The sequence below is a fragment of the Castor canadensis genome, chromosome 1 (genome assembly GCF_047511655.1).
Source record: "Castor canadensis chromosome 1, mCasCan1.hap1v2, whole genome shotgun sequence".
Taxonomy (NCBI): domain Eukaryota; kingdom Metazoa; phylum Chordata; class Mammalia; order Rodentia; family Castoridae; genus Castor; species Castor canadensis.
Window position 1 is genome coordinate 3,489,606 of NC_133386.1, and position 25,442 is coordinate 3,515,047.

General features: G+C 41.5%; 1 protein-coding gene across 8 annotated transcripts in view; it reads left to right on the plus strand.

Moving 5' to 3' along the window:
• Positions 1-25,442, plus strand: part of Pde10a (phosphodiesterase 10A) — a 487,897-nt gene that overhangs the window by 377,814 nt on the left and 84,641 nt on the right. For all 8 annotated transcript variants that reach the window (XM_074070673.1, XM_074070649.1, XM_074070664.1 and 5 more), the window contains 3 exons: positions 5,216-5,244; positions 22,532-22,652; positions 24,129-24,178. In XM_074070673.1, coding sequence (XP_073926774.1) covers positions 5,216-5,244; positions 22,532-22,652; positions 24,129-24,178 — 200 coding nt within the window. The remainder of the gene's footprint in view (positions 1-5,215; positions 5,245-22,531; positions 22,653-24,128; positions 24,179-25,442) is intronic.

Here is a 25,442-nt window from a genome sequence, read left to right on the forward strand (position 1 = left end):
CAAGGAAGGGAGTGCCTCCTGTGACATAATTGTCTATATTATATTCAGCAGTCAGATCATATCACCCGTAAGTTCCTGCCTTACTCTGGTTTCTAGGACGTGTATTATCTTTAATTCACGTCAAAAATTTTCAGATATGATTTCCTTTGTGCTCTTTTTACTGTTGACTTTCTGTTTTCTACGCTAACTGCTCTTGCTTATTTTGTTTCTGGTTTGTCATGTTAACCTGGCGGTTTGCCAGCTGTGACTGTGACGCAATGTGCATTCCCTTTCTTGTCTGTTGAGGGCATGCCAGGATATACTGCTTGGGCCTCAGAGCACAGGATTTCTGCACTGGTCTGACTGAGCCAACCAAGAATGGACATTAGTAAGTTGTTCACCCTGTATTCAGGTTGCGAATCTTGACACCTCTGGGGCACACACTGAACCAGGCAGAGAGAGAGAGAGCTGGGGGGTTGGGTTCTAGCAAGCAGATGCAGGTGTCCCAGCTGCAAGGGGACTTCTTTTGAAGCCATCATAAGGCGATTCTGCAGACAGGTGTCATAACTCTCTGGGCTTCCTAGATAGATCATGGGTTTTTGAAACTTTTACCTGTTCACCTGCACTGAAAATTGATTTTATCCTCCTCACATGCACAATGATGTATTCTGGTGTTTGTTTGGTAGCAGTAGGGAAAAGATTCATACATTTAAATTGCAGTTTATTGCGATTGTAAAAATTTAGAAATGTGTAATGGAAAAGGGAACGTCATATAATCTCACAACCCAAAGATACTGCTAACACATATGTTTACTTTTGTACATAAAAATCTATATCAATCTATTATTTCCACTTCAGAGTTGTGAGGTGACATGGTGCATGATAGGAAAGAATTATAATTGAGACCTATTTGAATATATAAATATACATATTTAAAATTTTAAACTTGTGTATGTATATATGTACATATATAGATTAAATTCATAGTTTTTAGCTAACATAGGCTCATACAATAGTTCTACTTTTCCTCTACTTCTTAAAATTTAAATCATACACATTTTTTCATAAATAAAAACCTTAATTGTTTTTAGCAGCAGCATGTTTGGATCATATGCATTTATATATTTTATTTTAAATATTTTCAAATCCTTTCTTAGTAGAAAGATGCTAGAACATACAACAAACAAAATATTCATACGCTCCAAGAGTCAATTTTAAGTGGGTCTTTTTGTGCTTTTAAGTGGGTCTTGTATCTCCGAGAATAATTTATTGAACTTACTTTAACTTTTTTCCTCTCGTCATCTGGTTTTCTTTAGTGGTATTTACTTTTCTCTACAGTTTAACAGCTCAAATAGAAAACTTGTAATTCCTTACTGATTCCAAAGGATAAGAGTTTTCCTGGAATTTCCCTCCTCCTGGAGACCACCTCAAAGCTTCACCCAGAGTAGAGGCTATGACTAGCAGCCACAGAACTTTGATCAAATTGGTAGCTACTTGATATCTGTATTATCAGTCAACATAATTTGAATTCCTTTAATATGTTGTTATAATTGTGGATCCATTATAAATCCCAATTCATGTGGAAGAAATATCAAAAGTAATCACAAGAAAATACCCATTTACAAAGACTTATAAAATATTTAAAACTGAGTGCTTACCAGGAAAAAGACACCATTAAGTACTTACTAGGAAATCCCCTCTGGGGAGTCTGTCCCCAGGACCTGTTTTCCTTCTCACTGAGGCTTTAAAAGCCACTCGTTGAGATGGTGTTTGGGGCAAGATGTACTCTCCTTTTTAAAAAAGTAAATTTCTCTGTAATAGGCCTAGGCAGGACTTCAGTGAGGTTATTTTGTTCTCATGTTTGCTCAGCTGGAACACAAGCTCCTTGAGGATGGGACGCGGTGTCCTGCACACAGGTTTTCCATACTAACCTGTGGGGTGGAAGAATTCCCCTATTGCCTGGAAATCAGCAGTGTCCTCAGCTGTGAACCATTTTGTTGCTAATTTGATGCTATTCTGATGTCTATGGAAAGTTCCTTCTTCTCCAAGGTCTCACACCCTTTCACTTCAAAGTGAGCTTTGCTGCTGGGCTGTGTGAAATGCCACCCTTGCACTTGAGTCTTGAGTGGTGCAGGAAGCCACCAAACCATCAGGCCACTTTCAAAGTCATAGTGAAACCAGAGTTTTGGACCCCAGGCCCAGAGTTCTGGAATTTCACATGCTAAGTCTGGCCAGTCGCCGTTATACGCCAAATAAAGACGTAGGACGAAGGCAAAGAAAGGAGATTTGTTACACACTGTGGAAAGAGGTGGAATGGGCACTCAGCCCATGTCCAGCCATCTTTGGCTTATAGACATAAGCTGCAAGTTTAAGTAGATAAAGAACTGGGGACAGGGAACACAGGTGTGTACACACAGGTAAACAGTCCAAATCCCAGTGTTGCTCTTTAGCTTAGTCTGCTCCAGGTAGGGAGCTCCAGGTAGGGAGCTCCAGATAGGGAGTTGTTAATCTGGAGTCAGGCAGATTGTCCATGTGAGGAGGCTTTTCTGCTGGAGGTAGTCTCTTGTCCTGAAGATGTTATTATCTGTCTTTCCTGGAATCCAAGGTGATTGAAAGGTGACTGCAGAGAGACTAGCTTGAAACAAAGACGGATACAAAATGAAGGTGAGGTGCTGTGCTTTTCTCCTCTTTTAGTTAATTCACAGGCCTGAGTAAGGAGTCCATGCTTTTCAGCAAAAGCAGTTTGAGCACCTCTTACAATGGCTTCTTAGGCTGTCATTCCTGTGTTGTCTGCACAGAGCACAGAACTGGGTGAGCTGGAGGGCGGCACTTGTTTGTTACACTGAAGAAGCTGTTGGGAAAGTAATTGTTTTTTCAGTAACAGCTCCAGTTGTTAGGATGGGTTTGTAAGGCTGTGCCTTCCCCAGGTAGCACATCTGAGGCCTGGGCTCCCAGCCACTGTTCCTGCGCTGGGCCAGGAGACAGACCTCTTTTCACACCATTCACATAGTTCTGTGCCACTGTGGGGACATGGTAAGCCCTGTCAGCCTGTCACTGTTCTTACCTGAATGAGAACTCCACACAGGAAAGAAGCGGGTTCTCTAGCAAATTTCATGTGTCCATTCATTTCCTCAGTTAGTTAGAATTCAGCATTCCCTGAATATAATAGACTTGACATTCATTTAACAAAAATTGTATGATTGCTGAGCTCAAGACGAGAAGAGAATATGTTTCTGAATCAGCTCAAAAGGTAAGCTGAATCCTTTAAATTGTTTATAAACATATGTTTTGATGCTGTAAATATGGGAAATAGGCAATCCTGATGCTTGAGTTTGAGAAGTGCCGTACCAGACGAGTGGATGAAGCAGAGGAACAGTCATGGACAGAAGTCTGGACATAATGCTCTTCTTCCCACAAGCTAACTTGCAGATCAGTAGTGACGATCAGTGGCAGTGTTCCACAGCTTTGTCACCTCCATTCCGTCTTAGGATCAGACTACTTCACACACCACTGCTGCTTTTCATTGTATGCCTTTTAATGCAATTCACATTTTAAAAGTCATGTTCAATGAATTTCTTACATAAAGACTTAAAAAATTACAACTCAAGTCTCTCTAACTGGAATCTATTGATAAACTTGTAATGATTGAATTGTCCCTTCAGAGACATTTAGGAAAAGATAAGGCATAAGGAGTCGAAGAATAAATAAAAATTTTATGATATGATTTCAATAAAGAAAATGAAATCAATGTTTTGCCCATGTTCTTAAGAAGTCATATGCTCAACCCTAGTCATCCTGCAGCAGTTGCAAATATAAGTAGGTGTGTATTGATACAGTAGTGTAAAACATAGGTGCTGTTTATTGGGTACCTACTTCTCGTTTAAATTCTGAAGCACTTGAGGGGGCATAATAGATAAAATACTTTGAAAAGACAAACCGGGGTGGGGATAGAAAATGCAGAGAATGTGCCTGTGTGCGCGCATGTGTGTGTGTACTTGCGAGCGTGTGCCCTCATTCAGAGACCACCTTGGATATGTGCTATGACTTGGGCAGACTCACTGTTATCTGTGAAAATGGGTAGTAAGTCTGAGAAAGATTAAAGAGAAACATTGCAGAAACAACGAGACACACAAGTTTGTGTGAACTCACAATGGCCTGTTTGCCTGTGTGTGCTTTTCGGTGCCACAGGATCCAGTCAGTTTCCTATGTAGGTGTTCTGATGCTGGCGGCTGTGAGACAGTTTGACTGCTAGGTGGAGCTCCAGCATCACCCTCCTCCCTCCCTCAGTTAGGGCTATGCAAACTCGCTTCCCTTCAGTCAGAGCCAGCAAGCCCGAAGAGAGTGTCTGCCAGTTGGTTCCTTACACCTGCTGGTTACACAGGCATCTTCTTGTTACCACCCCCAGTGAAAGAGCCCTCAGGGGTCTCGCTTGGACTAGGTGCAACCATCAGTCTTATTTCACCAACAATGCTGAGGACCTGGTGGGAATAGCTCCACCACTCAGGCTTCCGGTACAAGAGCACTGGCGGTGGTGGTGGTGTTTCCCACCCTGGCCGGCAAATCAGCTTGGGCCATCCCTGGTCAGCTGGAATAAACCCTCACACCGTGAGTGCTCCCTACTCTGCTGGTGGGGAGAGGAGAGACGCCATGTGTCCAGACAGTGATACTGGCACCCACATGGTATCTTTAAGGCCATCAGAAGCTTTGATGAAGCCTTCTCTACATGAGGACTTTTCCTTGCTGGTAGTTTATGAGACACTCTTATGCCAAATTTGGAGAAAGTGCACCTCTGAGAAATTGTAAATGTATAAGCTGCGTTCCTAGCATGTTATCTGCTGGCAGAATCCTTAAAGGTTTTTCCTGAATAAACCCTAGTGTTAATGGTCCTCTGGGATGTTCTTGTGGGGTTGTATGATGGACAGTCATGCTAATGTCATAACCCTTCTTAGATATGTGTGATGTGGCCTAATGTGCAGGTATTTCCATTTTCAAATCTTAGAAAGATTCTGAACCCTACAGTAGGGTGTATGTAGTGGTAGGATTTAATTTCCCTCTGAAATTAGTGCATACTTCACCCAGGTTATTATGTCTAACCTTCATTTACAGTTTTGAAAAATGAAATTGTAAGATTTCCTAACAGAAAGCATTGACAGTGAATGACGTGCACCATACTTCAGGACCTGTTCAGAGTTTCTAATTGTGTTTCTCCTCCTTCTTTTCCCACCCCCCCCCCCAGATGAATCAACTCCTAAGGAAGTCAGCAGGGTAAGTAATAAATACAATTTCCACTACCACTACTAGAGTATAGGAAATGAGACATTCCTTGCTTTCTTAGCCCTCTAATCTGGTAAAGTATTAGAAAATCACAGCAAAAACTGGGTGCTGTCTCCAAGGTACGCACCTGTCGGTACGGAATAAGATAGGTCAGTAGAGAGATGAGCTGCCAGTTGGCAACCTCAAGATGGAACACAGGGCAAATGCGGTTTGCTTCATTGTGTGTGTCCGTGGGGTTTTCTGAATCAGTGGCTGACATTGAGAAACTGAAAGACTGCATATAAAATCTTCAAGATTCTCTTGAAGAACTAGAAGATAAGACATTGCCAGCACAACGTTCCCATACGGCAGCCATCCAAGACCACATAGTTAAGAGACTTAACTTAGCAAGCTCAAAAACTTGGGGGTGGATGAATCTTGAAAGCATTTGGTATATTGTGTGTAACACTACGAAATTATAAATTGCATAAGAAAAAGTATTTTGCTTCCTATATACATAAAGACATTAAATGCAGATTAAACATTGAAAATAATCATGATGGATTGCATCTTATGCAGCCTGATATAGGAAATCACTCTTCTTGGATGTAAATTGAAGAACTGGTAGTAGAATTATAGATTTTATGTAGACGAGTTCTAAAAATTTTAATCATATGAAGAAGGAAACATCTAGGAAGCCCCTCGCCCCCATATTTTATTTTGGTGGTAGAACTGTTTGAAGTCATGTTTTTCACACCTGCAAAGCAGGTGCTCTACCACTTGAGTCACACCTTCAGTCCAGAAGGAAACATCTAAATGACTAGAGCAAGCGTTGGGGACTGGTGACTAGCTGGAGGCTTCTGTGAACCTCAGGGCTGAACCTCATGCCTTCGCTATTAATTTCACATCTACAGAGTTCATAGTGGTAGAGCTGGCAAATGTAAGTGCCCCAAGATGTGCCAAGGGGTGGACGGGTCAGTCTAGAATTTTGGTGTCTGTAAGGAGCAGCAGAAAGTGCTTTAAAGTGATGCATGAGGATGGAAAGGGGATTCTGACAAGAGAACTCAGGCAGTTGTAAACCACTGGGTCATTGCTACTGGCAAGACTGCTGGGTCAGAGTTCTGAAGCTATATGACATGTCCTATAAATCAAGGCACAATAGGAAGAAAACTGCTGTCAAATCATCAATAATCCCTGATGAGAAAAGCCAGACTAACTTTTTCTGTGTAGGAAACAACTTTAATTTAACCTTTACAACCATAAAAAGATTTTAGACTTTGTTTTTTTTGAGGGAGGTGAGAGAAGGAATACCCAAAGCAGGTAGTTCCAAGCCATCACTGTGTTTTGCTCCTTTCTTATTCCAGTGATAAGAAAGATACACTGCTGTCAACATACTGACTCTGTGCACCTACGTAATGCAGCACACTCCCTTAGCCTTCAGAATCCCAGAATATAAGGGTTTCATAGCATAGCCAATTTTGCTTTTGCATCTCACTTCTTCATATACAAGCCATGTTATATTTGGGAAGGGTGATAATGTAGATAAAGAATAGATTTTTTATTTAGTTCATTTCTGTGTGCTTCGGTTATGTAGTGTTGCGAAAACACCTGGGGTTCAGGTGTGACACTGTACACATGCTCCCTATTCTGCTAATGGGGAGAGGAGAGACACCATGTGTGCAGAAAGTGGTACTGGCACCCACATGGTGTCTTTATGGCCGTTAGAAGCTTTGATGAAGCTTTACATGAGGACTTTTCCTTGCTGGTAGTTTACGAGATTCTCTTATGCCAAATTTGGAGAAAGCATGTCTCTGAGAAATTATGAAGCTGCGTTCCTAGCATGTTATCTGATGGCAGAATCCTTAAAGATTTTTCCTGAATAAATTCTATATTTTGATCAGTGCTTATTTGACTAACACTCAGAAAACAATCTCCTGACAATAAGTGTCTCTTCAGTGAGGTAGGCTCTCCCCTCCCTGGTGGTGCTGATTACTGTGAAGTTCTTCCTCACTTAGAGCCCAAGGCTTCCCCTTGATTGTTATCCATGTGTATTTTGACTTTTTTTAGTACCTCCCAGGGTGTATGTCCTACTGCATGGGTGAGCTCTTTGAGCACAAGGATTTTGCTCTTTCTAGAATGGTAAAACATCTTTTTAAACTTGTTTTTCTGCATGCTTCCTCGGGACTGCTTAACAATGTCTAAACAAACTGTACATTGTGGCTATTAAAATATTTTTAAACTGTTGCAGCCATAACATGACGCTAAGACCAACTGATAACTTCTGGTGGGACAGATGCCTGTCTTGGTTTGGAGACTATATATTGTCAATACAGTTTTAAGGGAGAATTAACATTTTAAGGAAACTATAGGGCATTTGTGGCTATTGAGCTTTTAGTAAACTATTTTTTGTTCGTGAAATCAAGTTAGATCTGTAAGTCATAGATCTCTTCTCTCTCTTCTCTGGTTTTCCCTTCCTCCCTTCCTCTTTCTGTGCATATGCCTCCTTCCCTGCCATTCCGTTGACACACAGTTGTTGACATTTATATGCCAAGCATCATTCTAAGGTGTTTGAATACAGTAGTGAGCAGAGCACACAACATTCTGATTCTCAGTGTCTAGAAGGACCGGTGGAAACAACTGAAATATGTGTGTGTGTATACATATACACACACATACATACATATAAATATACGTGTATATGTAACAGGCCATGATAAATACTATGATGAATATGTAGAAGAACAAAGCACAAAGTGGACAGAGTAATGGTGGATTGGGGTGGCCTTGTGCATACGGAGTAATCAGGAGAGGTAAATTTGGTAAGTGCATTTAAGCAGGATTCTAGTAGCAATAAAAGAATCAGCCAGAAGGAGGGGCAGTGACCTCAAAGGTCCTGAGTTGGCCAGTGTGACTGGAGCAGCATGAACAATGGCGATAGGATAGAGGGTGAGGCTGGAATAGAAGAGGGGTGTTTAGGGCCTTTCAGTCTACTACATAGCCTGCCTGTGGATTTAATTCTGGGATATTTGGAAGCTGTTGGGTAAACCCAGTGGAGAGGCAATGCCATATAACTTGCATTTGAACACCGCCCTGCCCCTCCCGCTGCTGAGGGCAGGGGCACACAGGAGGCACTGGTCATCATCCAGGAGTGAAGGAAGATGTCTGAGGTCGGGATTGTCATGGTAGAGTGACCATTGGGGCCAGTGTGCTGGGAGGGAGGAGCTGACAGGCTTTGCCAGGGGTGGTAGAAGAAGGTGGGAAGAGGAATCAGTGTGGATTCCTAGTGGTTTTAGTCTATGTGCTGTGAGGACACAGATTCTCTTCACATCGTGGGAGGACACAGATGGAATGGAGCTCAGTGAGGATGAGAATCATTTTACTTGGAACATGTTAAATCTGAGTTACTAGACGTGGAATTGGAGATGCTTGGAAAGCAAGGGCATACCTTGTCATGCCCAGAAGACAGGTCCCAGGGAGAGCTGTGTTTTGGAAGTCCACATTGTACAGAGGGTGTGTAAGAATGTGGGACTCAGTGTCCACAGAAGAGAGGAAAGATATGAGCATGAACCTCTGATACTGCAGTGGCTGGGTGAGCAGAAGATGAGGACAAGTCAGCAGTGGAGATGCAGAAGGGAGAGGAATGAAGTAGGAGGCAACTGAGAAGCACCTTCCTTGCCATGTCTTGCTTTAGAATTTTAACTTCAGGGCAGCAATTTACTTTAACTCCATTTCAGCTGGTTTTGATGTGCACTCTAATGATATGAGCCTCTATTTTACATTTATCATGCAGCTTTTGTTTGTTAATACATTTGAGTAATTTTTGCATGTTGTTTCCTGTGCTGCTTTTCAAAAATTTATCGCCCAGGACATTGTGAAGGGTGGAGACATCACCTGCATGAACAGTGTGAGATTGTATCAGATGCTTTCCTGAAGCCAGCATATTTGGGCCAGCCTGACTTTCCAATCACAACCTCATCATTAATCTATAAATATTAATTCTACTTTTCTAGGCTGTTGGGACTCATCAGGAAGAAACAAGAAATTTCCTGCCCTCAGCCATTTGCATAGGTGTGGTGGTGGGGTCAGGAATCTCAGTGGATGAGTACTGAGTGCCCTGTGCTCATCGACCATGAGTGCTGTGACCACGGGCAAAGCTAGAGGCAGGGAAGGTTTGGGCTGGGTGTGTGAGTGTGTGGCCAGGAAAGGCTCACCTGGGACATGTTGGAGGAGGGGTCTGAGGGATGTGAATGGGTGGAGGAGCTCTGCAGGCAGATGATACAGAAAGTGCTAAGGCCCTGAGACAGGAGTGAGCCTGGAGCTTTCCTGACACAGCCAGGACCCATCCTGGCTACATCTGAGGGAGAAAGGGAAGAAAAAAAGGAGGGAGGGAGTTTAGAGAGACTGGGTGGCAAGACTTGGGGGTTTATAGGATCCATCACATTGTTATTTACTATTTGTTTTCATGTAATCAACACTATTAGTCATTTCTTTTATGATCACTGTTACAGTGGTTGTCAAAGAGTGGGTTCACCTTAAAAGTAAATACAGGGCTGGTAGAGCGCCTGCCTAGCAAGCGTGAGGTTCTGAGTTCAAACCCCAGTATCACAAAAAAAAAGTTCTTTTAAAAGTAAATGAAAAAGATTGCTGACAAGACCAGGGAGAGAACACATCAAGATATGAGCGTCTGGACTAGCTGTTAGCGTATGCCACAGAGTAACCAGGTCTGAGATTCTTGGGAAAAGTCCTTGCCTCTCAAAATTTGAGGATATGTTCCATTACGCTCCAGTAAACAGGATTGTGAAGGAGCAATCTGAGTCTGTTCTAGTGTTTTCCTTAATGTATGTTGACTTTTTTATTTCCAAGTATTTCTAGAAGTCTACCACTTGCTCTTAGAAGTTAGTTATTTTTACTAGGCCATTTGAAATTGTTTTCACTTTTATTAAGTCAGCCTGGTGTGTGGAGAGCTTGCTTGATCATGTTAAAAACTTCTAATTTAGTTCAGGATATTCTTCAATGTAGTTTCTTGATGTTCTCTCATTTGTTTTGTTCTCCTGTCTTGTCTACTCGTCCATAAACCTTCTAGAACCTTTCACAGTGACTCTGTTCCATCAGCTTGAACTTCTGCAGCACAATTCTGTTCTGTACTATTTCTAATTCTGCTTAAATTCACAATGGTACTTGTGAATTAAGATTACATCTGTATTTTAGTTGCTGTCTCTCATTTCAGTCTGTCTTTGATCTCACTGGTAATCCTGTATTGTTTATTCTGGAATCATCTTGAGCTTACAAAGTAAATGCTTCCCTTATCCATCTTGCTTTATCCTCCCTCTTTTGAAAATGAGTTTTACCCTGTATATACTGCTGGAGCCCTCACTCTGGGTGTTTTTGTAGATGTTTCCTTTCTTAACGTAGTTGCATAAGTTGGGGGAATCATTTATGTCAGCGCCCTTACACTCTCCTGTCAGACACTTGGTGGAGGGCTAGGTGATGGGGCTCAGTTTGACATGAGTGACTGAGGGTCCCAGGGGAACTAGAGCTTGGACATTTCCACAGAGGACTTATTGCTGTGATTCTCTCTGGGTTGATAGAAATAAATTGTACTAGAATCCAGATTTAATTATCATGTATTTGTTTTTAATTTGGCTGGTAAACAGTGTGAGGGTATCCATTTTATTCAGTGCTTTCATGTGCCAAGTTAAGGGACTGCTCAATTCTGTTGGTGAATCATGAAGTTCCTCCAGATTCCTGTTCAGTATGTCTCTGTTGCAAACAGTGTGTGGACTCACATCCAGCTCTGTCCAAATTAAATGCAGATCTGATGTCACTGTTTACTTAACACACACACACATACATATGTGTGCATGTATATAAATGTGTATACATATATATATATAATATAAAACAGTGATTTTCTTGGGAAGGGGATTTTAGGTAAGCCCTTAGTGACTCTTTTCAATTTGGCTTCATTGGTGCCATGCCCAGCAAGGTGTCTTGAAATTTTTGGCATGTGACAGTTTTATTACTAATTCAGCTTCCTTCAGTTATCTAGTAAGGTGAAGAGAGGAGGTCTCTCAATGACAACTTTAAAAGAATTGTTTTATGCGGGGTGGCCAGTCTTTTTCTCTGTTACTGCAGTTAAGAAGTGTCTGTGACATCAGGAGCAGGCTGGCATGTGTCTCTGGACCACTTCACGTCCTGTTACAGGTTCTTTTACAGGAAGCCTGGTGATGGGAGGAGGGGGGTAGTTTCAGTTAGGGAGAAAGCAGAAAGCACTGCTCCTTTCCAGGGAGTCTGGGAATGGAAGGGGCTGGCTGGTGACAGTGGTGGGATCCAGGGCACACCAGAAAGGCCGGCAGCTGCAGCGGAGTGGGAAGGTGGCAGATTGGTAGACACACAGGGCAGCATGGGGTGAAGGTCCCTGCAGAGCTGGTAGTGGGCATGGTCACCTTGATAACGTGAGATGGAGGCACTAAAAAGCAGCACTGGAAGACATTTATTAACTTGTTCTTTCTCTTTCTCCAGCTCGATATCAGAGGTTTATTTAAGATTTGACTGGAGGCAGGCTCTTTTATTTGGTTGAAGTCATATTGCTTTGTAATAGTAACGGCACTCAGAAATTTAGATGTAGGATGGAAACACTAGCAGTGGAGTTAGGATGTCATCAACCAAATAGGAAGTTGAAGAAAACAGATTTTTTTCCCTTCAGGATGGACTCATTTTACACAGTAGAGTCTGTAAAGCTCCACTTTACTTCTTTGAGGAATACTTTCATAACTTCACACAGTTTCTCCTTGCTGTTCAAATCCTTTGTATTTACTTGCTTTATCTGCATTATTTTTCTTGCTGGGCCTTGGTGCTCCAGTACAGCTGAGACCCTTCCTGCTGCAGGTTGGGGAGGGATGTTTTGTGGCTCCAACTCTTTCGGGGCACTTCACAAAGGCAGAGCAAACCCTGAAAAGACATTCCCCCAAACAAGAGGATTAGTGTCATCAGGCGACCCCGACTTACTTCCGGTGAACCCCAGCACCGTCTCACTGGTGGTGAGCATTATTGGGTCCTTAGGCACAGGACTTAGAGTTTCTGGAGTTTGTGTATGAATCTGTTTTGGAACAACATGGTATCATTCCTTTACATGAATGAATGGCTTCAAGATAAATGCCCCGGAGCCTTGTGGAAGCCATTAAGCTACTTTTGTGTATTCATTTTGAAGGCATGCTATTTTCCTGCTAGTGGAAAAACTTTAAAACAGATTGTAGTGATCTTAGAGGAAACGCTTCCAGTCCAGAGTTAGGAATGCCTCCTCTTCTCCAGTGGGTCACTGATGTCACCATGGCTTTTTCTGACAAACACATGCCTCCTCTGCTGATGAGGCCTCACTGGCCTTGCGGTGGTGATATGTGCTGAATGAGCTCTCTTCGTGTGGAAGATGTTCCAGATGTTTTTCACTGCACTTAATCATGAGAAGAGACATGGAGTGGTAACTAGATAGGAAGGGGTTATAAGAGAGAGGTTTTGTGTTTAACATTCTTGTTTTCAAAATAGGATGAGTGATAGTGCCTTTGTATATTTATGGAAATGAACCAGCAGTGAGCACAAATGTGATGATTTAGTACAGAAAGAAGAGTGGGAGTTGCACAGTCCTCAGTGCTGAGAGGGACCACATCAGCCTTCCAAAGCCCCGCTGAGGGGTTCTGCTTTTAACTCGATAACTAGTGACCTTTACTCACTTCTGTTTCTTTTTGACTATGCCATTGTGAAAGAGGTTTTTTAAGTATCTACCAGAAAAAGAAGTTATACCCAAACACATCAGAGGAAGAAAGAGAAAGCAAACATTTAAGAGTCAATATTTCTCTGTGAATGAGTGGAAAACTTGGGTCTTCCTTTCCAGTTAGGGGAAGCATAATCTGAAGGAAGTTGGCTCATTTGCTCCCTAAAGGAGGGACACCAACCACCAGTCAGTCTCTTTCAAGGCAAAGTTACTATTAACACTTAGTTTCATAAGAAAGCAAATCTAAGTTAGTGTAGCTGACTTTACAGCACTTTTCAATCTGTTGCAAAGGCATGGATTAAAATGTGGCTCAGTGTTCAGTAAAGTGAAGGTAACTACAGGATGGCTGGACTGGGGAGACAGGGTGAGAACTACCTGGGGTGGTTTCCCTTGTTTCCTGTGCCCCCTCCAGCTGACAACCATGTGGTGACATGTTATAACCGAGGGTAGAGAGAACACAGGTAGAAGCAGACAGACAGATTATCCCTTTAAAATCCCCTAAATAAGTTCTCACATAGTAATCATTTTCACAGTCTGTAACCTGGTACCCAGCCTTGGCTGTGAGGTTACTGCAGTAGTTGAAGATGAGACTGCAAAGTGCAATAGGCAGCAACCAGCCTGCCATGTGGCGTTTTGCCAGTTCTGTAAGACTGCAACCCAGAGGAACAGGTAATGGAGATAGTGTTCCAGGCTTATAAAGTAAGCCTTATAAAGGCTTATAAAGTAATATCCAGACAGTTTGAATTTTGTAAATCAAAATACCCAAGAAGTAAACTTCTCCCTCCATGGAAAATCACTGAAGCTTAGTGAGGAAGATTCCACAGGATGCCAGCAAGCAAAGCCCATGTTCTCCTTCTCTTCAGGCTCTTGATCATGTGTTTTGTGAAAATCCGAGAGAAACATTCTCATCATAAATCACAAACTATTTGTTTCAGCCTAAATTTTGTTTCAGGGGTCTTGCTATGGTTTTTGAACTGTAGCATGGAGACCTCAGAAGCCTCTGAAGCCTGGGCTCTGACATGGCAGTTTCCTGAGTGAATTTGATGTGAAATACTTCCCATCCATTGCTCTGCTGCATGGACACCGTTCACACGATGTAAATACTGAGAATGTTTGCCAAAGACAGTGGCATTGCTGGTAGGCAAGGCAAAGCCCACGACTCAGCAGTAGTTTAAAGCACAGACCATTGCGTGTCCACGTCTATTCCTGAGTCCATGGGAACCATGATGATGAGGCCATGCAGAAGATAGGTATCTTACTTATCACCATGGACGGCAGCAGAAACCATTTAATTTAAAAACCAATTTTAAGCCATTGTGATGCGAAGTTCTAAAAACAGAATTAAACACATTTCTCTCTCGCAGTGTTTTAATATCACCACGTATTTTATCAATATTTATCATATAAAAATGTTACCATGTGTTCTTGGCAGCCACAAATCCAAATCAGGTTCAAGGTTTTGGAAGTTACTACAGCAGAAGAAGTGTGGGCCTGGTCCATTGAACGGAAGGCTGTTTAAAAGGTTATTGTTTTGGGCCCATTTCTTCGTTGTCTAAAAAAGAACAAAACAACCATCTAGCAATAGTGTGGTTGTGTGTAAAATCCAGTTGCTCCTAGATTGCAGTTCATTAATTAAAGGTGTTTCGTTGTTGTCATAGGTGTCAGGCCTAGCTATCGCTCAAAGGATTTAAACCCGCATTCTAGTAGGAGCCTTAGCTGGTACTAAAGTAGGGCTTGACACACATGCACATTGACACACCGCTGAAGACTTGTGTTTGTGAGGGACTTCTTTGCATACTGGTGTTCATAAACACATCTGTTGAGTAGCGCCCCAGACTACATCTTTTGTTCCTGCCTCTCAGTGTTCATCTGCTCCTGATAACCTAATCCCTTTCTACTAGCCGTTTAAATATATGAAAAATGTTTACTGTATCAATCAGTGATTTAAAACCATTTTATTGTATAAATCCTTTATTCTTAAATTATTATTTGAATGACTCTTTGTATCTTGTTGACCTTTTTGTTCTAAGTTATTTAGTTAAATTATTTCAAAACCCTTCGTAAACTCTAACATTCCGTAGAAATGCTGGTTTTTACTACTTTTCTGTTTCCCTGCATTGAGCTGATGGTGTGTTTCCCAGAGAGGCTGGCTTGTGTGTAGACTCCTGCCTGCTTGCTTCCCCTCTGTCAATACAGTCTCTCTGGTGTCATTCTGGAGGATATGCATGGCCCGTCCCTGAATTCATGTCTTGCTTGTTGTTCTTCTTCTGCCCTCACTTGAGTTACCTCCCAGCTTTTTTCATCTTTTCTGCATTTTTTAAAGTTGCTTTCTTCACACTATGCTTCTGTCAACATGCCTAACTCCCTTCCGGAGAATGTGTGGCATTTTCTCTGGGCCCAGTGGCTTTGCAAGGGGTGGGGGGAGCGAAGCTTCCTTTCATTTTATTCTTATAAAGCTAGGGTGAATTTCTATTGAGGATTTTTATTTGTTTTGCAGTGTTGAGATGGAACTGAGGGCTTTATACATGACAGGCAAGCACTTTACCACTGGGCAACATCTAGCTGTCTCTCTCTCTCTCTCTCTCTCTCTCTCTCTCTCTCTCTCTTTCTCTCTCGCTCTCTCTCTGGCAGTACTGGGGGAGTTGAACTCAGAGCCTTGCGCATGGTAGGCACTCTTTCCTTGAGACATTTTGCTTTGGTTATTTTTGAGATAGAGTCTTGCTTTATACCTGGACCAGTCTACTGGTCTGGACCACTATCCTAGTATTTGTGCTTCCCCACATAGCTAAGATGATGGGTATGTATCATTGGGTCCAATTATTGCTTGAGATGGGGACTCACAAACATTTTGCCCAGACTGACCTCCAACCATAATCCTCCCCATCTTAGCCTCCCAAATAGCTAGGATTCCAGTCTTGAGCCACCATGCCCAGCCAAAACTTTTTAAATAAGCCTTTGCAAAGGGCCAGTGGCTTCTGTGCTGCTCCACGCTCTTCTCCTTGACCTCAGAGGCTCACAGATTCCCTTAGTTGTTCAGGGTGGTTGTTCCTCCTTACAGTTCTTAGAATTTTTTAGCCTTTGGCATTAGTGCAACATAAATGTCTTCATTTATAACTCATTTTGCTTTACAATTCCTATATCATTCTCATAACTTTATCCTTAAGAATAGAATGCCTGCAAAAAAGGGTTTTACTGTTTCTTGTAATGTTATACACACATTTACCTTACGACCCAAGAATTCCCCTTTCACATTTGCCCACGATAATTGAAACTCTCCATTCACCAGGACTTCTACAAGGATGGTCATAGCAGCTGTACTCACAGTAGTGCCAAATGTCTGACAATGGCAGGACAGGTCAGCAGTGTGTCGTACGCTTATGTGACAGAAGATGGTGAGTGGGAGAAAGAAGCACACTACAGGCGCACCCCCAGCCACGTGAAGGACTCATGGAGATGCAGATGCAGCCAGTTCAGAAGGCACATGTTGTCTGGTTTCACATGCATGCTATGTTCAAGACAGAAAACTAATAATGAGTGGTGGAAAAATTCAAAAAAAGTAGCTACCTTGGAGACAGGAATTGGTCAGGAAGGACAGGGCCTGGACTTCATGATGGGATCATTTGCTATATGTCTTGTAGGGTGTGTGTTACAAGAATTTATCCATTTGTCACAATACAGTAAATTGTACATTTCAGATTTGTATATTTCAGTTTTTATAAATTTCATCTAAATGTATAATATTAACATCTAGTTAGCAGGTTTGCTATTTATAGGGGTATGGTTTAGCAGTTCTGAAACTACTTCAGTGTATTTATAAGACATGACAAAATATATAGATATGTTAAAGATATTGGCAGCCAGATTTCTCAACTGTTGGGTGAGGCAATTGCAAAAATGGATGTGAGGAATACTAGAAGGTACACTGTGGTGTTTGATTGGAATTGCAGCTATTAGAATGCGGTCATGGCTTTTAATATGTATATATATATATATATATATATATATATATATAAATAGGTAAGTAAGTATAAAATTGCACATACATATTTATATATACCTACATGTGTATTTATATATATTTGATACCCCTCATATGTAATATTTATGTAATTGAGAAGTTTAGAAGCCATGTGGACAGATAGGTCCAGCTCTTGGATTTTTAAATACCATTCTTCACTAAAAGAAACTAGGATGCCTTTGAGAGTTAGAAATGGTTGATTCAAGGGCTGTCAAAGTATGAAATGAGAAAGTATAAAGAACTGTTGAAGGAATCATGAGGACATCTCAAGTGGGCAAGGAGCTCTCTGAAGAGGTTCCTGCTGGCCCATGTTGAAGTTTAAGATCAGTATTAATGAGCTATGCCCTGGTGAGTAAGTCAAGAGTCTGTGAGTCCATGTTCATATGAATGAATCAACGAGGAAAATGGAAAGCTCTTCTCAGAATGCCAAACTACAAACACAGAAGGAATGTTAGGATTCTAACCTGACCACTTCATCGTATTGCTGGCAAAACATGTAGAGCCTCAATGTAATCTTGAGAGATGACATCAGACAAATTCAAATTAGCCTGTATTATTCAAAGGTACCAAGTTCAAGAAACACAAAGGGCAAGGAACTGTTGTTACACATTCATAGATACTAAGAAGACTTAGCAACCAAATGCCATTATGACCTGGGATTTGAACCTAACCAGGGGTAGGGAGAGAGTTAAAAAGTGCATTACTGGGATAGCAGATGGAAGGTGAGTATAGGTTTTAAACTTGCTTATGTTATGGAAGTAAGGTTTAATTTTCTGATCATGACGACCATATTGTAGTTATGTGAGAGACTGTTCTTTCTCTTAGCAAATGCATACCTAAGTGTTCAAGGGTAAAAGAGCATGCCAGATTGCTCTTAAGTATTTAAAAACTCACTCTGTGTGTGTGTGTGTAGATAGATGGAATTTATGGAGAGGATGTTAAAATGATTGGGATAAAAGTGTAAACTACTGGTAAATCTTGGTATCTTAATCAGTCTGCTGCTACAACAAAAGTGCCATAGGCTGGGTGGTTTATAAACAGCAGGAATTCATTTCTTCTAATTTTGGAGACTGGGAAGCCAAGACCAAGGCAGTACAGATCAGTGTCTAACGAGGGTCCACTTCCTGGTTTGCAGACAGCTGTCTCCTGCTGTGTTCTAGCAGAGTGGAAGGGATGACAGAACTCACTTAAGTTTTTTTTTGTTTTTTAGTAAGGGCAGCGATCTCATTCATGAGGACTCTGTCCTCATGACCTAATCAGTCCCCAAATGTCCTACTTAATATTATGACAGGGGAACTTAGGATTCCAACATAGGAATTTTGGGTGGGACAAAGCATTCAGCCTTTAATACTGCTAAATGGTAATTAGATGTTCCTTATACTACTCTGTGGTTTGCTTAAGACTGAAATCATATCAAAATAAAACATTCTAAAAAGATCAATTGAAGAAAAAGGAAAAAATGTAAAGGGTGACAAGAGGAAGATGTTATTCAGAGGGATGAATATCATAAAGTATAGAAATGGCTGAAACCCCTACTCTGTAGAATTTAGTATATACCAGTACTAATAAGGAAGAACTTAAAAAGCCAAACCAAAATAAATATTAAAGTTCACATTAAAATCTGAAAGTTCTTTGTGTGCTGTTAGATATTGGTCTAGTCTAGTGTCTGTTGTATTTCCTATTGTGGGGTTGTCCTTTAGGATATGGGGTTCTTCCTTAGAGATTTATGGATTCTTGGGGTTAGCAGGGCTCCTAGGCTCCCATTAGATTCTTGAATTGCCTCAAAACTCTTCGTGCTAAGTGTCTTTTAATCTATGCTTAAAACCCTAATTCATTTTAATAAATCTGGGAGCATTTATTTTCCTGGTGAGATCCCCCTCTTAGCTTCCTTTATGAGGTATTATGCATGCTCCACCTCCCGGCCAAGAGAGGTGCCATTCCTCTGGTACCCAAACTGTGTGCCAAATGCCGGAGGCTCCACAGAAGACTCATAGGGATGATTCAGGATATATGAAAATTTCATAGGTAACACAATGACATCGGTCAGATAGCCTTGACATGGTTTGCTTTTATGCTGGATCGCCACTGTCTGATCATTGGGGCATATCATTGTGAAGGTATGTTTTTAGTGGTTGCTCTAATAAAAACAAGCACTGCATGAACTCAGTGTGGAACAGAGAGTGAAGATAGTGGTGTCCATGTCACCCTAAGGTTTGGGAAATTGTGGAATATACAACCTGCTGTGCCAGGGATTCTGATTCACCTAGAATTGCAAATATCACAGTGATACTTGATATAAGCTTTATGCACGTTCTCAGAAGAGAGGCAGTGAAAGAATTTTGTGAGATTAAAAATGCTATACAATTTTTAGCATCTTTATTAATGTGCTAGTGTGATTTTCTATTAATTAAGCCATAGAATTGAAAGTTTGCTCAGCTGAATGGATTTCCTCCTAAGCTTTCTTTATCACGAAGTTTCCAGAAGCATGTCTTAGAAGTGTGATTTCACCTCTGTCTTCATCTGTGTTCTCTCCTTTCCTTTCACAACAGTGCAGAGGAGCAGCAAAATGACTGTGAGGCTAATACTCAATAGTAATTATGCTTATCAGTTCACATTTGCCAGTAATTTTAAGTTTTATAGTGTATTATAGTTTGAATGACTTACTATGTACATAGACTTTTAATGTTTGAGTTAATATTATATCAAAAAATGGAAACTTTTGTAAAACAGTTTACTGATGTAATAATTCTACAATTATAATCAGGTTAAAGATTGGAATTTGGAAGCTTAATATAAACAAAAATTTAAACCTAGGCCATAAATTATCACAGAAAGTTAGTGTGGAAAAGCATTTTAAAGACAAGGCAGTTCAGCCTTGTCATATAGCGGGAGAGACATGGACTGAAGTCTCAGATACACTGCCACATCCCAGAATGTCTTTTTGTCTCACTTGTTTGTGACAACCCACTTCCTGTGCAAAAGAGGCAGAGAACAGCTGGTTGTTGATCTCAGCACCGCTCATGGACTGTCACTGAAGGGGTCATGCTCAGAATTACATTGCAGATAGTGAGGACAGAATCGGCCTGTATGTCTCTTGTATATGGGCCCCACTACTGATTTATATTAAAGACCACTCCTTAAACCTAGCTGAGCGCCCCCCGCTACCCGCCAAGGAAAACAAGGTTTCAAGGAGCATATTTGTTCATGGGAAAGATGTGGCAACTGGGTTGGGCTGTAGCAATTGTGGAAGTGTCTAGGGCAGGTGTTCCAGCATGAAGGGTTTTGTAGGTGGCTCTTGGGGTCTGACTTATGTGTCTGTCTCTTGCCTTTGCTTTCCTCTGTGTTAGTGTCATTGTCAGATAAGCTCTTTCCCAGAGCTCTGGGAAAATTGAGAACTAGTGATTCTGACCAGTGCCAAGGAAGCACAAGTTATGTTACAGAGAATCTTTTCTTTGGAGTTCTTTAAAACTTGAAATGGCTCAGATGTGATTGCGTTCATGATGACAAAGGAACAGCGTAAGTTTTTTGACTCGTGATTCTGTTATGTTTCGGAGACATTGGAAGTTCAAATGCATGACTTTGCACAGATTCTGCTGTCACACTGGTACCTGTGTGAAAGCATGACTTGGCAAAAATCTTGAGCTAAGAAGTAAAACTGGGAAGTTATGGCTAACTGTTCCTGAGATAAAGCTTTAGCAGAAAAAAAAAGTCACAAAAGTGACTCAAGAATCAGTGGCTTGTTCTCTTTAAGAGTTAGTGTCAATGCAGAGCAGGTATCCAGTGAGCACCCACATCTGGCAGTTTCTCTTCCTGATACAGTTGCCCAGGCCAGTGACTGTAGGCCTCTGGGGAAGGGAGGAGGAAGGTCAGGGTTATAAATTTTGGCTCTGTCTTAAGATCATTCAAGCCTCTCCTTGCTTGCTTTAACAGGTTCTGAGCCTACAAATTGGCTCCCGCCTAGGAATTCATTGTGGTATTCTGACTTTCTATTGTGGTGATCAAGTTAGATGTTTGTTCATGTAAGCCAGAACTTTTCTGGTTTGCCAACTGAGAAAGCAGACATGGGGACAAGACCTTTAGTGACTGTCCTGTGGGGTTCCAGAGCCTCTGGGGTGCAGCCTGTACTGCAGAGATCTGCTGGTCAAACCAGGAGGCTGCAGCTTCCGTTCTGTGCGTTGGCTACCAGCACTCCAGAGCAAGTGCTGCTGCTTGGCTCCTGCTACACCGAGATCACCTCTTCCAGGTGAATTCAGGGGACACAGGCATAGGGCAGCAGCTTCCATGTCCACTCCTGGCCCATACCACAGGCTTCTCGCATGGGCTGGGCCTTGGAAGGGAGTGTCCATACACATAGCTGGGCCTGGGCCCTGGGCCCTCCATAACCTGCTCACTCTGGCATTCCTGTTTTGCTAAGCCTTTGAACACATACCAGGGAAGCTGTGGCAGTTCAGTTTCCTTTGGCATAGGCCACTTTGGGGACAGTCATGGACAGCCATGCCAGTGGGGGACACTGAACTCAGAACCCCTGTTCTTTGCAGATAAAGCACAACTTGTTTATGTACTGAAACCCTTCCAGCTGGAACAGGAGATAGGGTGACAGCAGGACATTGGCTTTGTTGATACTCTGTAGGGTCTCTGCCACTGCTCATCACAGGTGTAGGCACACTTGTCACTTACTCATTCCACAGCTGCATGTTGAGCATGGTGCAGTGACAGCAAGTGGCAGACTCAGAGGTGGTCAGGGTTGAGAGCCCGAGGGCAGAGTGGTGGTGGTGGGGGATGGTATGAGAGGAAGCTTTCCAGGTAGACTGCGACCGTTTTTATAGGGTGGGAGGGCCCGGCTGAGAGTGGGGTGTACAGACTTTGCCTGCTTCCTGTTGGGAAGCCCTAACAGTACTTGAAGTAAGCAGTAACAGCATTTCATTTCACTTTTTGATATTTACAGTCTTGTTTGGAGGGTAAGATCAGTAGGGCGAGCATGGCAGTAGGGAAGTTAATAGGAAGGTTAAGTATCCATTACAGTAGAGAAGAGGGTAGTGTGGTGTGGGAGCATCCTAGGCACCTGCTGTTGTAACTGGTGCCCTGATGGAGCCTGGTGTGTGGCCTTGCTTTGTGACCCAGGCTGCAGGGCAAAGCTCTCAGCCCTGCTCTGGGGCCGCACTGAGGGGAGCTGAGTGTCTTCAGTGCCATGTCTGTGGAGGGCTTTCCTAGCTGGGGTGAAATTTCCCTCAGCAAATCTTTGTACTGGTTTCTCAAATAAACTTAAAAACTTCAGCAAAGTTGTAATTTGTAACGTGATATTTTAAAACAAGTAATCCATATGCAGTATCTAGATAAGTCTAAATAAGGAGTCATAGCTGTTAGTCTATTTGTTTTATAAATAGGCTGTAATATTTAAATCATACCCTGAAAGTATAAGGAGTAGCTAGTATACAAAGTTCTATCTTACAAACTAGGAATTGAATCATATTTTATTTAACTGTGCCCTTATTTTTGTTATTTTCTGTTCAAAGTACCAAGATACAAACATGCAGGGAGTTGTATATGAGCTGAACAGCTATATCGAGCAACGGCTGGATACAGGAGGGGACAACCACCTGCTGCTCTATGAATTAAGCAGCATCATAAAAATAGGTAAGAAGGATTTTATATGCTCATAGAAAAAAACGAGACCAGAGATTCTTTTCTCATGTTACAGAAAGTAGGAAAAAATATCCGACCAAGAGGCAGATGAAAGTCATTATTTATTTGTATTGCTGTACTAAGTTTTATAAAACTACCAAGATGAGTCAAGCCTTAAAACTCCTAACTTATCTAATCTCAGATCCGCCTGATGTATAAATGGAGTATACCTGTGCCTTTGATGAACACCTAGTTGTCTTTGGAAAGCATTGCTTTATTCAGTTAAATCACATTTCAATAAAGAAAGTCATTCATTTTAAAGAAAATAAGTACTTTAAATTTATTTGGGTAGATGTCAATTTTATGTATTGTGTGACATACGGTTTGTATTGTGACTAGGGAACATATAGGGAGGGACTAGGGTGACAATTTTGTCAGAAAAGTGATTTTTAAAGGCACACTTTTTAGGACATGATTTTCAGGTTGCCCACTGTGACATGGCGTCTTAGTGTCTTATGGGAAAATCAGAATACATGATGTGATGCTAGTGACGGCATTTGTTATGTACTTAACTGTATGCTGGGCACTTGCCATGTGTGTTGCTCACTCAGTTTTAATATAACCTTTTGAGATGGTTTCTGTTGCTATTTCATTTTACTAATGAGGAAGCTGTGGAACAGAGAGGCTAACTGTCTCACCCAAAGACATGCAGCTAAAAGGGGAATTCAGAAGGTGTTAAATGTACCAGCCCTTCAAGACAGAAGCTGTTTGTTGCTATGGCAGTTGCCTTCAGATGACTCGAAGCAATATCTTTTTGGGGGAAGAGGCAGCTCTGGGTCTTGAACTCAGGGCCTCGAGCTTACTAGGCAGGTGCTCTTCTACTCTAGCCACACTCCTAGCCCTTTTTTGATTTTTAGTTATTTGTAGCCAAGGTCTCATGCTTTTTGCATGGACTGGCCTTCTACTGGCATCTTCCTGCTCCCCACTTCCTGAGGAGCTGGGATTACAGGTGTGAGACACCATGTGGCAACTTTTGACAAGTTAAATTCTGCTCACTGCAGAGGCTGTGGTGATGAACACGTAACCGGTTTTGGCTGGTGCTGGTTTTAGTTATTCAACATTATTAATATCACTTCTGGTATATTTCAATACCATAAAAATTAAATGCAATTCTTTAATTAAAATGTCCTTCAATGGTTGTGAATATTTAAAGTTTGACAGATGTGTTATGGCACTGTATGTGACCTGCCATATTTATTGAATGATGTCACATAGTAAAATTTGCAATCAGTTGTGAGAAATGTATGAAGATGTGCTAATTATGCTATTGAGGAAAGCCATGAGCTATTTTGTTCTATTTAGGGCATGACCATTGGTGATGCTAATGAATCTATTGGAAAGGGTCACCCCCGAGCCTCGCCATAGAGAATTCACGCATGTTATAATCTTCCATTGAGATTAGTCTCTTCCTTTTTGTTACTTTGGCAGCCACAAAAGCTGATGGATTTGCACTGTATTTCCTTGGAGAGTGCAATAATGTAAGTACCTGTGTTTAAATTTTGTTGCACTAGATAAGAAAATACTGTTAGGTCTTTTTTAAATAAAACCTTACTATATTATAAATTGTAGACATACCATAATTGTATGAACTTATTTATATTTTGTTTCTTTTATTTTCTGGTATTGGAGAATGACTCCAAGGCCTTGCACACCCTATGCAAGCACTCTACGCATTCAGCCACACCCTCTGTATTTTGTTTCTGTGTGTGGGTAGTACCCGTCAAGAATGGCATGGCAACTTCGGGGCATAAAAGTCTTTATTCGTTTATTTTTGCCTTAGTTTGTAGTATCTGTATCATGAACGGCATTTCTAGAATTTGTGTTTTGTACAGAAGTTATTTCAGCACTGTGAGCTGGGATGCCGTAGAGGAGAGTGTGTCCTTTCTAATCACGATCTATAGTAGAATAAAATAAGAACAAAGTGTAACATTGTCTGTGATTTTGTAAGGTTTTGAAAGATGGCTCTGTAAGAGCTCTGGGGCCTATGTGCCAGGGGTTGGGATGTCCGGCTGCGGGAGTCTCAGCTGTGGCTGTTCCTGCACTTCTGGTCTAGCGTACATGGAGTGCAGCCCCGGTCAGGTGCAGCATACTCAGCCTCCTTCAAAAGCCTTCCAAGATGTCAGTCATTCGTATTTGATAAAAACACGTGCAGAACACTTTACGTGCTCTTAGTCAGTCACACTTTCATTCATAGCTTAAAGTTCATTTAGAATTTATTTAACATTTATTGCGTATTTTTTATGTGTTAATTTTGTGTTGGTAATTGTTACGTTTGGAAACTGACTGATAAGATGCCATTGGTTCCTCCTGGTTTCAGCCCCTTGGAGTTTATTCTCTACATATGGTTGTGCCTTGTCCTCTACTTCTTGACATCTTAGTTCTTGAAGTAGATTTACTTCACCCTTTATATTCTTTCTGAATGACAGTTTCTTGAATTTTGTTTCATCCACCTCTCACAAGTGGTGACTTATTTTCTCATGTGTTTCTTGTTGCCCTCACTCCTTCCCTCCTTTCTTTGAATCATATGCTTCTTGAAGAGGATATTCTACACCTGGTTTTGAACTTCCTTTTCTGATCCTCCCCAAGGACAGGCATTTGTATTCTGCCTTTCACTTAAAAAATCAGGAAGACCACCAACCCAGAGCCATTTTAAACTGAATTATCAGGTTGAGATTTTTTTCAACTTACAAAGTGCAATTTACACTTTGGATTTCACTTCAAATCCACTTGAAGCACAATTAC